Source organism: Brachionichthys hirsutus, chromosome 7, assembly GCF_040956055.1.
Source record: "Brachionichthys hirsutus isolate HB-005 chromosome 7, CSIRO-AGI_Bhir_v1, whole genome shotgun sequence".
In the NCBI taxonomy this organism is placed as follows: domain Eukaryota; kingdom Metazoa; phylum Chordata; class Actinopteri; order Lophiiformes; family Brachionichthyidae; genus Brachionichthys; species Brachionichthys hirsutus.
Window position 1 is genome coordinate 5,495,232 of NC_090903.1, and position 15,735 is coordinate 5,510,966.

General features: G+C 41.2%; 2 protein-coding genes across 2 annotated transcripts in view; one reads left to right on the plus strand and one right to left on the minus strand.

Moving 5' to 3' along the window:
* Positions 1-15,735, plus strand: part of macrod2 (mono-ADP ribosylhydrolase 2) — a 351,161-nt gene that overhangs the window by 49,083 nt on the left and 286,343 nt on the right. The gene's annotated exons all lie outside the window — the stretch shown is intronic.
* On the minus strand, positions 12,028-13,980 carry flrt3 (fibronectin leucine rich transmembrane 3). The gene has a single exon (XM_068741342.1). The coding sequence runs from the start codon at positions 13,978-13,980 to the stop codon at positions 12,028-12,030; it is 1,953 nt and encodes a 650-aa protein (XP_068597443.1).

Genomic DNA, 15,735 nt, shown 5'->3' on the forward strand with positions numbered 1-15,735 from the left:
CATGAGACTCTGAACAAAAAATACCTTTACCGCAGGAATTCCTCTGTGCCTCTCTCATTTTATGACAGCTAAGCGAGGCACATTGCTTCTTTTCAAAAGTGTCTGAGATCTTCTATAAAACCTGGTAATTGCTGACTCTTTGATGCAAAGGATCCAATGAAGCCCATTGTCTTGGCTGAGGATTCAGCCATTTGTTCAGCTGATTGGCAGTCTATCGTTGTTGCCTTGTACGCTGTATTATTGATGTATTTTTCCGTTATAATCACTGGTCTCATTGCACATGACCCGTGTACTTTTCAATCGAAACACAAAACAGCAGCACCGCAGCCTCGAGGTTGGTGGTCAGATGATATCCTCTTGATTATCCAGTATGCACAATATGCACTCAATTATAATCATGCCACTGATGGAAAGATGCATAAGAAAGATGTACATTTAGCAGAGGATAAGGTTGCATACTCTACTTATTGCACTCTGTGTGTGTGTGTGAATGAATTATAAACCAGCAATTTTTACTTTCTAAAAACCAATACAATGTCATCAAGAAAAAATCTTCTACATTATTTGCAGTTATAAAGTCAACCAATTCACAATTTTATTTACAAAAAAAACGAATTGTCATCAGGCCGCAGCCAAGCTGGTCACCTTCATAGTGTTTCGTATTCTGCCTGGACATGATTAAGTGTGGACAAGCCAGCCCACATTGAATTTCACACCCACTGCAGGGCATGAAACAATGGCCACCGCAATAATGATTTGAATTAATCACCCTCAAAGAAGATTAGCAATTTATCAGAATTTCTATTAATTGTGTAAATGTATGATCACATTTATATTCATATCACATCTAGTGTGAAATGTGAGCTGAAATACTCACTGAAGTGAACAAATTCTCAGAGCAAGGAAAGCAGTGGTGACAATATATCTCCTATACACTCCGTCAAATGCAAATTAAAACTGCTCAGATGAACTACACCTCGGGACAAGAGCCAGTGAAACGAGCAGGCAATCTAAGCAAACTGCCAGCCGGTCCATTTTTACCCCATAACGAAAGAGGGTCAAAGCCAAGTAAATGTTTGCTCTTATTTTCCCTATTAAAAATTCACAACATTTACCAGAGTCAAGCGATGCCGTGTGCTTCGCTGTTTCTGGCAGTGAGGGTCAGACCGGTGGCGACAGACGGTGGCTTTGCGCTCTCAGGGAGTTGGCGGGTGACCCTCCAAGGAGCACCTATCCAAGAGTGGACCTGCTGCATGATGTGCTGGGCCTTTCGGTGGTATTAGCATTAACCCCACTGTCATGCTTCTTCTCCTCACTACCTTTTAACCCTAGCCGTAAGGCATTAATGACCTGCCAGATCCATTCTGTCAACAGAGGATTAATTAAAGGGCTGCACAGCAAAGGAACTGGATCCCTTTGGGGCTTCGGTAAACGCATGACTGACATACACTCATGTACGTGCCCCCCCCACCGACATGAAGCTGGTGTGTGTTCTCTCACCTCAGGGGACACATAACCAAATGATCACTTCCATTGATGGGATCGTCAGATCTCACCTCAGCATTGCTGTTGTATTGTCCAGTAATGAATCGGCCATATTCTAACGGGAGACATTAAGTGAATTTAACAAAACTATGACCATCTGGCTCAAAGGAATCATTTGTTTTTGCATTATGTCATGATACGTTTCTTTGCATTACCTCATTGTTGCATTTAATTAATGTCTCTTGCTATTCATTTGAGAAGTTCAGATAAATGTAGAAGAAAAGGGGGATTACTTATTTATCCATGCCCCCAGTGATACCTTGGCAAAGGGACAATAGAGGTGAGGGAAACTAAATTAATTCTGTTGTGCTGTGTGCTATCCCTGGTATCTGTATAATCTGGTTAGTGACCTGGTAGCCGTGAATGTGAGGGACCTCTTCATTCAAGTCCAATTCTGGGGGCAGGAGTCCTTGTTACAGGGCTCAACCCCCCCCCCCCCTCCACTGACACTGCTTTCATGCCATGTATGCATACAACATAACTAAGACTGGGTGATTAATGACCAAGCTCGTGGTGCCATTGATGACTTCTGGTGGTACACAAAAGCCATCACCCATGTCACATTAGCACCCGTCTGGGAACATTTGGCTGCATGTTGCTGGCCTGGAATAAGTGTGGAATTTGTGGTAGACAGCAACGCTTGTCTGCCTCAAGCCTGACTTTGCTGTAGTGTAAAAAATAGATACATATTTCCATTATTTAAAATTGTTCTTTTCCGTGCGCTGAGCATTTGTTTGGCTTCTGCAATACATACAGTCGGATTGTTTTCCATTTTCTTTTTCTTCTTATTTTATTTTTGCCCTGCATGTATTTTCTGGCATCTCCTGATTTCAATAGTGCACTACTTTCTTTCAATGTCTTCTTTGTCATTTGCATTTCTAGATAATAATAATCCACCATAATAAAAAAAAAAAGAAGAAGAATGGGCCTGCCAGTATTCCCAGTAGTGTTTTCTGCAACTAAAATCTTTCCTCTTCTTCATGTGCTTTTGTTTCAACAAAATGTTTGCATATTAGAGAAGATAAATAATTAGTAGCCTTAAAGCTTGTAATTACATTACATTTTTTATCTGAGTCCTGGAGAGCTTTAAGTTGTGAGGTGCAAACAAACTTTGGTTTGGTGGGTAGTAAGTGTGGAACAGACTCACAAGTGAAAAAAGTGGAGGGCGCTCATCAGAGTTTGATTATTTTCCCCCACATGAAATGGCTGCCAAACTGTGATCACGAACATGTGCATGGTGTCTGTTTTCCAAAGTTCCAGTGTGAATTCAGATTCATCTGGATTTTACAGGAAGGAAGCGAGGTGTGAATTAAGAAGGCCCATTGCTGTCATCCTTGTCTACAGTTTCCTGTTTTCACTGCAACTATCACCTTTTAATAAGAATCATTGTTAATGACATCGGTGTCTGGGGTGTAACCTTCAGCACCCCAGCACGCTTGTTGTATATCTCACTTTTTTTAAAGCCAAGAACCGGCGGCATCTTTTGCAAGGATGATTTTATTTACTTTTTAGCTTTTGTTCTAAATGCCTTCACTAAATCCTTAAATTAAATTTTGAAGACATTCAGGAAGTGCTCGAACCAACACTGATGCGTATGGTGGTTCTCTGGCGGTCGTTCACTTTGTCTCTTAGGAGAGTGTGAAATATGTTGTACACATTTTAAATTGTTATTGCATACGCATCATATGCTGCAAAAATGTTAACACAAAAAGCAAGTATTTTCAATCCAGTATTGTTCCCTTCTGTGACACTCAACATCCTATTGCTTAAGAGCATTTTTTGCACAGCATAATCTTCGTCAAGATAAATGCAGTGCTGCAGCTGCAATTAATAACTATTGCCATTACTGATTAAGCTGTTGTACATTTATTTTCATGTATAAAATGATGACGAATTTAAAGATTGACTTCCTGCCATTGTTGTGTGACGAGCATGGTCGAAGCTTTAGCAGTATATCTGTTTAGCCTTGTGGAAACATCAGGTCATCTGAAATGAGGGCACGAGCAAAGGGCTCCTACATTGGTCGACAGGCAAGGAGGCTGCCCAATCATTTCTTCCGAATTTGAAAGAAAGAGGAGGGGCTTATTACAGGCCTGCAGCGGCAGCAGACGCCAGACCTTTTTCTTTTTTTTGGCAGAGCATCTGATTTGTTGATATGATATTTGATATTGTTGAAATATATTATTGACATAGATGTGTCCCTGCAGCAGAATAGTTGTGTTCAAGTATGTTGTGTTCTTGTATTTAGTAGTTTGGCCATTGTTGTAGAAAATCGGGAATTACTAAAGATCCCAAGAAATTCGTGGAAAATGTGTTATGTAGCATTGCCAGATGTTTGTTTAAGCTGCGTGAGTGCAAGTGTCTACACACACCAGCCTGTTAACTAGAGCAGGTTTAAAGCAACAGCAATCTTAGGATTACAGTGGTTTATATCCTCTGACCTCTCACGTCCACCAGATCAGTGCATCACTTGAATGAATTAGATCCAGCAGACTTTTATCAAGACAGAAACACATTTTTCCTCAGCCGCCTTCTTCCATCCTCAGCATTCTCCTTCCTTTTGGATTTTCAAATTCCTTAAAATGAAAAATGATTTCTGTCTCTCTCTCGGTCTCGGTCGTTTGCACAATAGAACGCCCCATTTGCTGCCCCCCTCAATAGGGAGGAAATGAGTTCTGGGAGCAGATTCCTCTCACACAGGGATCTCAGTGATCATGCAGCTGTGTGTTACCAGCACACCGCAGTCACAACAGCTTTCAATTTATCCCTTCTCCCACCAACCGGCTCTGCCCATTGGTAGATTCTCCCCGAACTTATTCCTTTGAACATTTGACTGCGCGTTCAACTCCCTGTGTTTAGAATTGACATGTTAAGTATGTGACTTAACAGGATGACACTGTTGCCACTTTTCTATAAATCTTGGAAGTGAGAGACAAACTGCTAACTGTGCCCACATGTTTAATTCCTCCGATGTCATCTCCACTAACTCTGTCTCTAAGAGTTGACCTGACTGTGTGCGCACCAAGACCACATGACATGTTCTTGACCCTTTGTGGGGACTGGCCTACTTTGGGCCAGTGACGTTACCCCTTTGCGGCACTGCAGTGATGTTGAGGTGCTGGATGACAAAATAATGAGGCTTGGAAATGTCTGTGTTCTCCTTATAGTGCCCTGATGAATGGCGACAGGTTAGATTTACAATCTTAAGAGGTGCTGACGTTGCTGAATTTTGCACCTCTTGGAGAAGTACCAGAACATTGCTACTCTTATATGAAAGTCTTCTTTGTGGCAGCCAAGGCTTGCGTGTGGCCGAACCGCTGTCTTAGTGAATGAGGGGGTTGTTAGACTTCTGGTGAGGTGGGCCGAGCTCTGATCTCAAGGTCGGACTGTCTAAAGGTTTATATATCTGCAGATTTTTGCCTTTCTTAGTTTTCATCCTGCGAGCATCCTGTTAGCAGCAAGTTGGATGTTTACAGTATTTAGTATGTAGCTGATTTTATTTATATTTACTGTCTTGTTTTGGACTTTTACGGAGTGTTTTTGTGAAGGTGCTGGTGCAAAACATAGGGCAGTACTTTAAAATATTTCAACCAATAGGGATGCAGAAAGAATCGTGAGTCCATGACAGTCTGTATACCACAGCTCTGAGTTCATCCTGTTTGTCATTTGGGCTGCTGCTGCTTCAGCCCCAAACATTTTGAGCTGAAATGTACAAATCTCCGAACCTCAAAGCTTGTATTTTACGTAACCGAGCCAAACTCAACATGAGTCATCAGAGGGAGCTACTGTACAGAACTGCACATAACGAAAAGCATATACAGAGATGGAGCTATTATGAAATTAGTAGTTATTGTCCTGTTAGCTGAATTGTCTCTATACAACACAGAGATTTGTCCACCATGAAGACTAAACGGAGCATAAAAGCCTCATGAGCTGATATTCTGTAGAAGTTCGAACAGAGTTTGTGTGAAGATGCAGTTTATAAAAAGAAATTAGATGTTTGTTTTGGGCTATCGATCTCACTCCCCTGCAGTTTGGTCTTTCAGTGTGAATATGAAACCACATGGTTATTTATGGTGAAGTGAGAGTGATGCACTTTATGCCAGTCACTCAGGGAGTGCTCGGAGATGGGAAATGCTGTTGCTGAGGGTCACAATAAAAAATAAAATAAAATCATACACACCAGCCAATGTTGCTGTGTTTCTCCCTTGTAGGCAAAGGTGACAAAGACATCTGCAAAAAAATCACCACATGTAAAAACTTGCCTTACATTTATGACTTGGCTGTAGCAAGTATTATGCTAGCAAGCTGGGCTAAACGTGCACGTGATTAGGCTGTCAAAATCTGAAAATAACGGACTACAAAAAGAGCTACAGTGGCACGCAAATACTGCACTGGCATTTAGAGCTGGCTTCACATAAATGAGTGAACTGAATGTGGGAGGCCAAAGCTCCTTTTCCATCCAAAGGGGATGTATGTCTGATGTGGGCAATGGACAAGCGGGTCCCCTCAGAGCCTTTAGGAATAATAAAAAAAAGAGAAGTCATTCCCCTATGTCAGACTTCATGGACAAATTGAATGGAGGGTCGATTAAGTTCTAAGGGGGACGTACTGTTGATCTCATAAAGGGCATCAGGAGATATACGGCCTCTTACAAGATCATTTAAACCACTTAATGGACGACAGGAATTAATGGCTGCCATGCGGTATAGTCAATTATATGGATATTTTCAAAACATATTGTGTATAATTCATAGTGTAATGGCATGACACCAATCAGCCCCCTTTCCTTTTGCTTTGGTGATAACCAAGTTGAAATGAGATCATTGACTGCACATTTTGGGGTGTAGAATAAGTCGCTGTCTCCGAGCAGTGATATAGATGCATTGTCCCTGCCTGCCATTGTGGGCTGGCACAATGTTGATGGCAGTGGCTGCTGTTAATTTGTATTAATGTCAGATCATTTGACTTGCGGTGGATGTATGTGCACGCCTTGTGCTCTCAGGCAAAAAATTGGATTCATTAAGAAGACGAAGGATCTGGTGAGGTTGTGTGGCCCCCCGGTTTCAGGTCACTGAGTAATGTGACGAGATGGAGAGGGTCTTGGCCTGGAGGATGGGGGAGTTGGTCAGAGACAGAGTGGGGAGGACAACACCCCTACACTGGTGCACATCACTCACACTGACACGTCTCTCACAGTGTTTTCACTCCTCTGCACTTTGACAGCAAGAACAGACTGTGCTTTTGACTGAGACCGCAAAGTCACACTAGGTGATGGTTTTAGGTTATTCAGCTGACATGCTTATCAGTCAGTCTGATCTTTTCATGTTGGTTACAATGTGCCCCGGGTCACATGACAGCGCAAGCAGTCATCAGCTTCTGAAAAATTCCTAATTTTGGCGACGCATCCGGGGTGTACACCATCTCTTGCCTGTAGATAGCTGGAATAAGCTCCAGCAGCAACCGCGAGCTACAACCATGATGCAGACTGAAGCTGGTTCAAAATAAAACACCGCCCCCTTTGTTTCAGACAAGTTTTTGTTTGATGCCCAAACCTTTTGCAGCGGGAAATTGATGACTTTTTTGCAGTGGGAAATGGATGACAAGAATGTATTCGAAATATTTTTTTTCAAATAGGTTGACATCATTCTATAAGGCCTAATACCAAGTATTAGTATGACATGTGGGATTAACGATCGTAGACAGAAAAGCAAAAATCATTGTCAGAAATTTAGAATAAACAATGATTGCTTGTAACTGAGTAAATAGGAATTCGAAGTATTTGTATTTTAAGATTAGATAGTTAATACTAATTATGCTAACCATCATAAAGAATTATGTGTTATAAAGATATTAAGATATTCTGCAGTCAGCGTGCTACAGCTCATGTGTCCCTCTTTGCCTGTCTGTGGCACATTATTATTAATGTAAAACATAACCTGTATGTTATCAACTAGTGTTGCAAGTGGGACATGCAGTCAGACTGACTGGTGACTAGGACTGGATGATTTGATGAAAACATGATCATTATGCTGTATATCTTAGATATATATCGCAATATAAAATTTGCTGTGTGAAGATTATCCTCACTGAAGTCTGAAATAGCCATTTGTTTCATTACCTAAAATTAAAAAGTAGTACAATGTGAACAGGAGTTAATGTAAGTACTGAACTATAAATACATGGCTTAATTAAGAATATATTTTGTTCCAAAACAATGTTAAACAATGTCTAAGCTAAATGCAAACATTTAACATTCAACACGTGCCAAACCGATGCTGTTTAACCTGCTGAATAACTCATTAATATAACAATGTGGGTGCTAGGATCGCACCTTTTCAGGTAATGTAAATGTTGGTAGTGACAGACTGATGGCTTATTTCCATTTCCTGTGTTGTCAAAAGTCATCTTTGCAGGATAACAAATTCACTTTCATCCCTTCAGCATAATTTATGGCAAATTAAACAGAGTATTTAAGAGGGGCAGCAAGTAACTGAGGAAACAGTGACAGAATACTTCTTTAAGTTTGTATTCTTTTTCTGTGTTTGATGAATAAAAGTACTGTTTCCTTGTCAGATCTATCAAGAGCAGAGTATTTAGTATGCATATTTATTTTGTTTGCACATCCCTTTTTGACTCTACATTTTGACCTTTCTATAATATGCAGCTAGAATATTTTACTCAGTTTTATCCCATAATGCTGACACCTGGCTGTTGATTTGTGTTACTCTTGTTTCAAATCCAAAGAATTTATTTCATTTTTATGAAGGCTCCCTAACCGGTGTGCCTATCGTCAATGATTTCATCACACTTCAATTGCAAGTTAAAAAGCTCAGATTAGTGCTCTCTGTAGTGTCATGTACTTGTACTCTAACATTCTATCTAATAAATATATTCATCATCATGTCTTAACTTTAACTGTGAGCATTTGTTTGGTCCTTACGTAATGAATTTAACATTCACAGTTCTTCTCCTTAATTGCTAGGAGTCAGCTAAATATGTCTCCTGATAAAATGCCAGTGTGTCCGTTCTGAGCAGACCATCCTTTTGTTGAACAGGTTGCCATCAGAGTCCCTGATGACCAACTATATTTTACACAAGCTGAAAAGCATCCATCTTTTAAACCTTTGAGAGCCCTGAACTGAGCCTGACCGACCTTCCCTCACTGACCTCATATCAGTCATTGGGTCACATGCCTCTGCTTTTCTGATTCTTCTAATGGTGTTGACTGAGATGTTCCATGCCCGGTCATTAATAATGGTGGGGGTCATCCATGGGTGCTCTGATACGAACATCTATAGGAATGCAAATGTGCCCGGCTGCCTGGCCAGTACATTACAATAGGAATAACAGCAGCCTGGGGCAGACAGTGCAGCTGTCCCCATTAGTTTTACTCTCTGGGTTTCATAATTCGATTCAGTGGTGTCACACAGAAGACAAATTCATGTGGTACGTTGTGTTGTTCAAAGACACGTCTGACCCCGGTGAGAACATGAGAGTGATTAAAGAATTGCTTAATAAAGGCACAGTTGGGTCAAGGGTCATGAGCGATAAGTGAGGTCACACAGGGCCATTGGAAGTTCGTATCATTAATTTTGCCAGATAATCAATTTAACCAAAATGGACAAAGATACTCTGGTTAATGTGTTATTTTCAGTGAAAGACACAACAATAGCATATTTGGAAAGACTGCAATTTGTCAAACAGGTGAGAGAAATGAGCGGCGCAGCAGGTCATTTCCCCAGCTTTAAAGCGGCCAGCATGGCTCCATTTCTCACAAGCCCATGTGAGTAAATCCCAGGATCTAATCAATGATGTACAAAATCTAAAAACTGCAGTGATCTCATGGGTACACTGTGTTTGGATTTTTTTGTTCTTGTGCAATAATAGCATTTAAAATATCTGAATGGGTTCTTTCAAAAACTGGGATGGATATTCTGCCTAAACAACAGTGCTTTTCCGTTTTGCCACATTTGTTGAGTTTACCTCATTCATCAGTGAGAAGCTGATGCTGTAATGCCTGCTGAGATTTCTTACACATTTTAGGATAGATTTGGTTTAATTTAATTTAAGTGCTTTTTGGTTTCACTTGAAGGCTACATTATAAAGTATGTTTTCATCTATAATGAGGATGTGAGGCTTATTGAAGTGTAATTAAAGACCAACAACTAATATTCCAGTTTCATCATGTTGTTTCTTCCTGTACTCTTATTTGTTTAATTTTTACTAAACTAAGATCAAAGTCGAGAGCATTCATATGGAGACTATTACTATTTAGCCTTCCAAAAGCAGCCTGTTTACTTTAATTCCAAGTTAATGTGATATATATTTAGCGTAAAGGGCAGGGTTACTGTATACTTAAGTTTTGGCTGGCTTGCACAGCTTTTAGCGGCTCCCCTTTCGGTAATTAAAGCTTTTACTGTGTTAAGAGTGTGTGGGCGTGTGAGTGTGGGTATGCAAAACGTTCTGTGATAATGTGCAAGAGTGGACAGAGTATGGTCAAAGGTAAAGTCTCGTGAGTGCAATGTGAAATGCATCAACTTTGTTAGCGGTGAAAAGAAGGTCTGTTTGATGCATTCATAAAATGGTCTAATAAGCCATGTCACTTTCTTTGCACGTGTACCTTTTCATGGAATCTGGCCTGGGTGAGCTGTAACCATGTCATTAAGTGTGCTGCATGGAGCCCAGAGCGCTGTATGTATACTCTGTCCTGTGAAGGCGTCTTCACCAGGGTCTGCCACATCATGAGTATTTATGTTGTCCTGGTGCCGAGGAGGTTTATCAAACCCAGTCTCTCCAAAGCCCTTCTTCTACTCTACTGTGACATTTCACAAGGCTTCACCACGAAAGAACAGCAGCAGCCTCAAGCAGATGTTCCTCTACAGATCATGAAGCGGAAAGCAGGGTTTTAAGTACAGTATGTGTAATTAAAGGATAAACTATGTCTAAAGACGTAAATGTTAGAGTTTGCTATGTCATGGAACGAGCAATGTAGTTTTGGATCTTTATTGAAGGATGAAAATACAGTCTGTATTTTCTATAACAATTTCGTGATTGTGTGGCTCAATGACTATTTGAGGTGTTCTTGAATAAAACAGCGCCCCCATTTTTACTCCAATGCACTTCACATTTGTAGAATTGTATTATGCCCCCCCCCCAAAAAAAAATAACAGGAATGAGTAGTATAGTGCAACACTGGATAATATTAATTACCGGTACACTAACATTAAAAAATATATTTTTATTGAAATGTTAGCTTTGTTGTACTCAAGGTAAGGAAGACCAAAATTATTTTGTCCACTTTTATTCTGTAATATGACCAATATTTTTCATATCCAAGTGTGTATGAAAAAAGTCACTGGTTTCTTAAAAAGCTAAATACAATAAGCATTGGATCAAGGCACATACAAGACTGGCCAAAGGGCATACAATGCACTTTGGTTTTTAATTCTTAAAAACAGTTAAATTCAAATTGTGAAAACATAAATGTGTGTCCATTTGGAAAATAATACAAAATAATGCTCATAACAAGGAGTTGCTGCCACTGTGGTAAGTCTAATGAAAGCCAAAGTGTTTTGTCTTTTTGGCTTAGCGACTTAAAAATGACGACTGGTACACGGTACTAAAGAATGCCACCATTGTCATGGGACCATTGTTGGTTTGTACAAATAGAGAGTGGACGGGGTCCTCTGTGTCAGCATGTCCAGCCTACTTGTTTTGAGGAGCATAGAGAGCTCCATAAAGCCATGTGCTTTATCTGCTCTGTGCTGTGGCCTACAATCCTATCAGAAACACCGCAACCATGCTTGGGTTGCTTTGCTGTGGGTCTTCCTCTTGCTAACAGAAAGAAAAACGAAATCACACACAGTCAACAAAGCAGAGACATAATGCACAGTGCCCCATTGTTCGTTATTCAATCTACATACCGGGTGAATACTAGAGCACGACTCTTGGTTCATAGTATGTGGAGACAGCTACTGGATGCTCATTCTTTTAGAGGGCAACATGCCTGCTTTGCAAATTAGTTGATCAGCTGTGCCTTAGTTTGCACCCTGTCATTTTTTTTCCATTTGTGTTCTTCAGACAGCCACAAAGTTAAAAGTATGACCTGTGCTTATACTACAAGGTTTTCTAAGGTCTGATTGTTCAACACAGCAATGAAAACCCACTTTCACAGTTGACAAGTCATCATATCTCAGTAGAACACGGAGCTTTTTTAGTTGGTCAATAACCTTAAGCGAAGGAAATACAGTACAAATTACTACAAATCCCTAAAATATAGAATTGCAGTTAGTTACAATACCCACTGGTTCAGTGATGGCCTGCAACTGGAACGGTGTCCTTCTTCATAAATTGTTCTTAAATATAAATTATGTGGCAAATGTACAGAACATTGCTTCCTCAGTCTTACAGATCCAGTGTTTTGTAAGAGTCTTGACACTATTGGAATCACGCACTCATCATAAATGGACATGCGCAATATCATGAATGGGAATTGTCTGAATCTGGTATTCCACTGTCTCTGTAGCTCCTGTTGTTAATACTGTTCTCGTTATGTGGGCCTTTGTATAAACTCAGACCATTAGATGGGAAAATTGTGTGTATCACAAACTCCTCCTTGGTCACTGGCAGGTGACTTATAGGTATCATTTGAAATGAAGTCTCTCGTATCTCTAGGATGGAGTTGTCCTTCTTAGTGCCGGCTTCGGCATAGTCATCCTTTCTCCGTCGGCCTTTGTTGTAGGTGCAGTTCCTGGAAAAAAGTGAGCCATTCCTGTGGACATACCAACACACCAGTGCCAACATTATTATTGCCAAAAGAGCCACTGCCCCTCCAATGATAGCAGCCAAAGGCAGACTAGAATTCTTGTAAGGCTCTTTTTCCTGCTCTCTGTTTAAAGTTGTGGTTGGATTGTATGATTTGTGAGAACCGGTCTCTGTTTCTATACACACAGGAGTCTCATCTGATAGGTAAATGTTGCTGGTCTCCATAGGAACCATGCATATCCTGTAGGAAGACTCAGGCTCCAGCGCAGTGAGCAGGTACTCCTTTCTCTCCCCCTGCACAATGGTTTCAGTGATGGAGCCAAAGGCAGGGCTGTGCCCAAGCTTTAGCCAGCTGAGTCGAAGCGCAGTCATGGGTTGTGACACCCTCCATGATATGTGTATTGTTTCTGCACTACTTGACTTCACGCTGATGGTAATGATCTTTCTCCCTGAAGAGGTGGTAGTGCTGTGGTAATTCTTACCAAAATCCGGGTTTTTTACAAATGGTCTTTTTGTCACAAACAAGGGCCACTGGGGCTGGGAGGGGCGTACATTGTTGGAGACCGTGCTTGTCTCGTATGTGGCGGTGAGTTCTGAATCTGTACAGTCAAACATATCGGTAGTTAGGTCTTTAATTGCCATGCCTTTGACATTATCGGGACCCTGGCACATAAAACCGCGTACATTCACTTTCGAAGGCAGCGACCGCAGCCAATCACGCACCCACTTCATCCTGCAAGTGCATTGCCAGGGGTTATTGCGTAGCAGGAGCTGTGTGAGGTTGTCCAGATCTTCAAACACACCTTGAGGGAGGCTGCTCAGGTTATTGCCCGATAGGTCCAAGCGATACAGCTGTCGAAGGAAGGCAAAAGCCCCAGGTGGAACTCGATTAATGTGATTATCTTGTAACTGCAGCTTCTCCAAACTGGTACCTGGCAAGTTGGCTGGCGGTGATGTCAAGGAGTTTCTCACTAGTGAGAGCTCAGTCAGGTTGATCAGGTTGATCAAAGCCATCTCCCCAATCCCACGGTTGTTAAGCAGGTTTCCATCCAGGATTAGTCTCTTCAAGTTGATGAGATCTTGCAGTGACTGCTCTGAGATGGAGGATATGCGATTGTCATCAAAGCGCAGCTCCTCAATGCTCATAGGTAGGCCTGAAGGGATGGTACTTAAGTGGTTTCTGGAGAGAAAAAGCAGTCTGAGGTGATTACTGTCCCTGAAGGCCCCATCCTCTATGCTGACTGCGGATACAGAGTTATCATCCAGGTGCAGTTCTTCAATATATGGAATTTGGGCTAGAGAGGCATGTGTAATCATCCGAACGTTGTTCTCCTGAAGGTGCAGTTCTTTAAGCCCAAGAGGAAGGTTAGTAGGAAACTCATCCAGATTGTTGCAGTAAAGGTAGATCTTTTCTACATTTGAGAGCCTGCGAAGCTCTGCAGGAATGCCTGAACTCTTGATGCGATTGTTTTGCAGAAAGAGCACTGTAGCATCCTTTGGTAGACCAGTAGGGATGGAAGTTAGGCCACGGTCGTTGCAGTAGATGAAGGTCTCATCGCAGCGGCAGGACGAGGGACACGAGGTGGAGGTCACCAGAGGGTTAGCAAGACCCAGCAGCAACCCAATCCTGACGAGGAAGAGGATCAAAGCCTTGCATTGACGCGCCATCTTGGAGCTGTGTCGCCTCTGTCAGTCTAATCACTCCAGAGCCCCTGGGGAGGAGACAAAAGGATGCATTTAATGCACAAGTTCTTTAAAGGAAAGCCAAATTTCTGTTTTCATAATTGCTGGGTGTTTGAAATGCTGCCTGCAGCACATTCTAGATTAAATAACTGCAGTAATAATGAGTTTTAATTCCTACAATTAAAGATATGAATTGACCATTAGGATTACCAATCAGTGAAAAATATTTTTATTTATTTATTTGCTGCGGAGTGACTTTCCATCATCCACGTATTTCCTAAGATTAGAAGATTCGTTAGAAATAGAGGTGCTTTTTTATTTTCTTCTCTTTGATAAGAGTGCTTGTGAGCTCTTGAATTTATATTATAAATATTCATTTTGGCCCTGACTTGTGAAATGTAATAGCATTTCCTAGTTGTTTTACGTGTTTCTGTATCTCAACGCTGCCTTTCATCCCCACAGATCATGAGGGTGAACAGATCAGGCTTTGTTGATGAACTGTTGTGTAACCGACATACTCCATGCCTTTCACCTTTTAAGTACTGGGGTTTAACTGGTCTCGTACAAGATAGAAAATAAATAACTCTCTTTTCAGGAAAGAGTTTTGGTTTATGTTACTGAAACAGTTGTATGAGGTTTTGCACAAAGACTTACACAAACATAAATGATCTTTGCTTCATATTCATAGGATGCCTTTCTTTTTCCACTATCAATGAGTAATTTCCTTTTAATTAATCTAATACGGATTCGTGCTTGCAATTATTTATACCGGTCGTGACCTCACTTCCTGTACATTTCATCACATATTGTGTTCTGGTAAATGTAATCGAAAAAGCGATAGCATCTGTGTCGTACCTGATTCATACAATGTGGTAAATCCGTTCCAGTCACCAAAAATCCAATCAAGGTTCCCCCTTGAATTTGCTCTTATCCTTTGTGAGAGGGAAAGTTTGTCCGAGGGGTCTGATATCCTGACCTGGCCGGTGTTTGCTGAGCTGAGCCTTGTTTGGACGATGACCTCCTCTGTGTTGTCAGAGGCTCATGCTCTCAATGCCTTTACCATGGCAGATAAGCCTGTGGAAAAAGGCATCCACTGTCACTGAAAAAACATGTGCTCTCAGGTAATATTAGAAATCCTAATGGGCACTGAAGTTGTCGTGCTTAACTGCCATAACAGCAAATTCGATTTTTTGGATGTTTTATGGCGATCCGTGTGGGGAGCAGTAAGAGTTTTAGCAAAGCATCCTTTGTGCGATCAGGCCCGATAGGCATGATTAGTGGCCACAAAACTGGTCTGAGCCATGCCAATCCTTTGTGCCACAAGCTCAATGCATGCAGGCCTGTTCACTAGTGCACTCCAGGTCTTCGGTTAACCCAGAATCCAGTGCTACCTTGTTGAGCCGTTATAAACATTAATCCAGGGCTCTGGTTTCTTTCCCGCAGCAGCTAACCAATGTTCTTCTGTCCTTTAAGAAGCCAAATAGGGCAAGGCGCTTATCCGTCTGGATGCAGACTCCCTCATGCATCTGTAGGTTGACTCATAACATGTCCTCTGCACACCAGAAATGTCCTCTGTAAAATAACCGGAGAAAAAAAGAAATTTAGAACACAATATTCCATTCTTACATAATGTTTTTAGGCAATGAGGAAGGAATCAAAGGAACATTTTTATAAATATATACGTTTTTTTTTATATCCCATTCAGAAATACCCTTAATTCTAACCTATGATTTTGCCAGT

What these genes read in the sequence shown, in the direction of transcription:
- flrt3 (XM_068741342.1), bottom strand. Translation starts at nt 13,980, where the DNA reads ATGGCGCGTCAATGCAAGGCTTTGATCCTCTTCCTCGTCAGGATTGGG.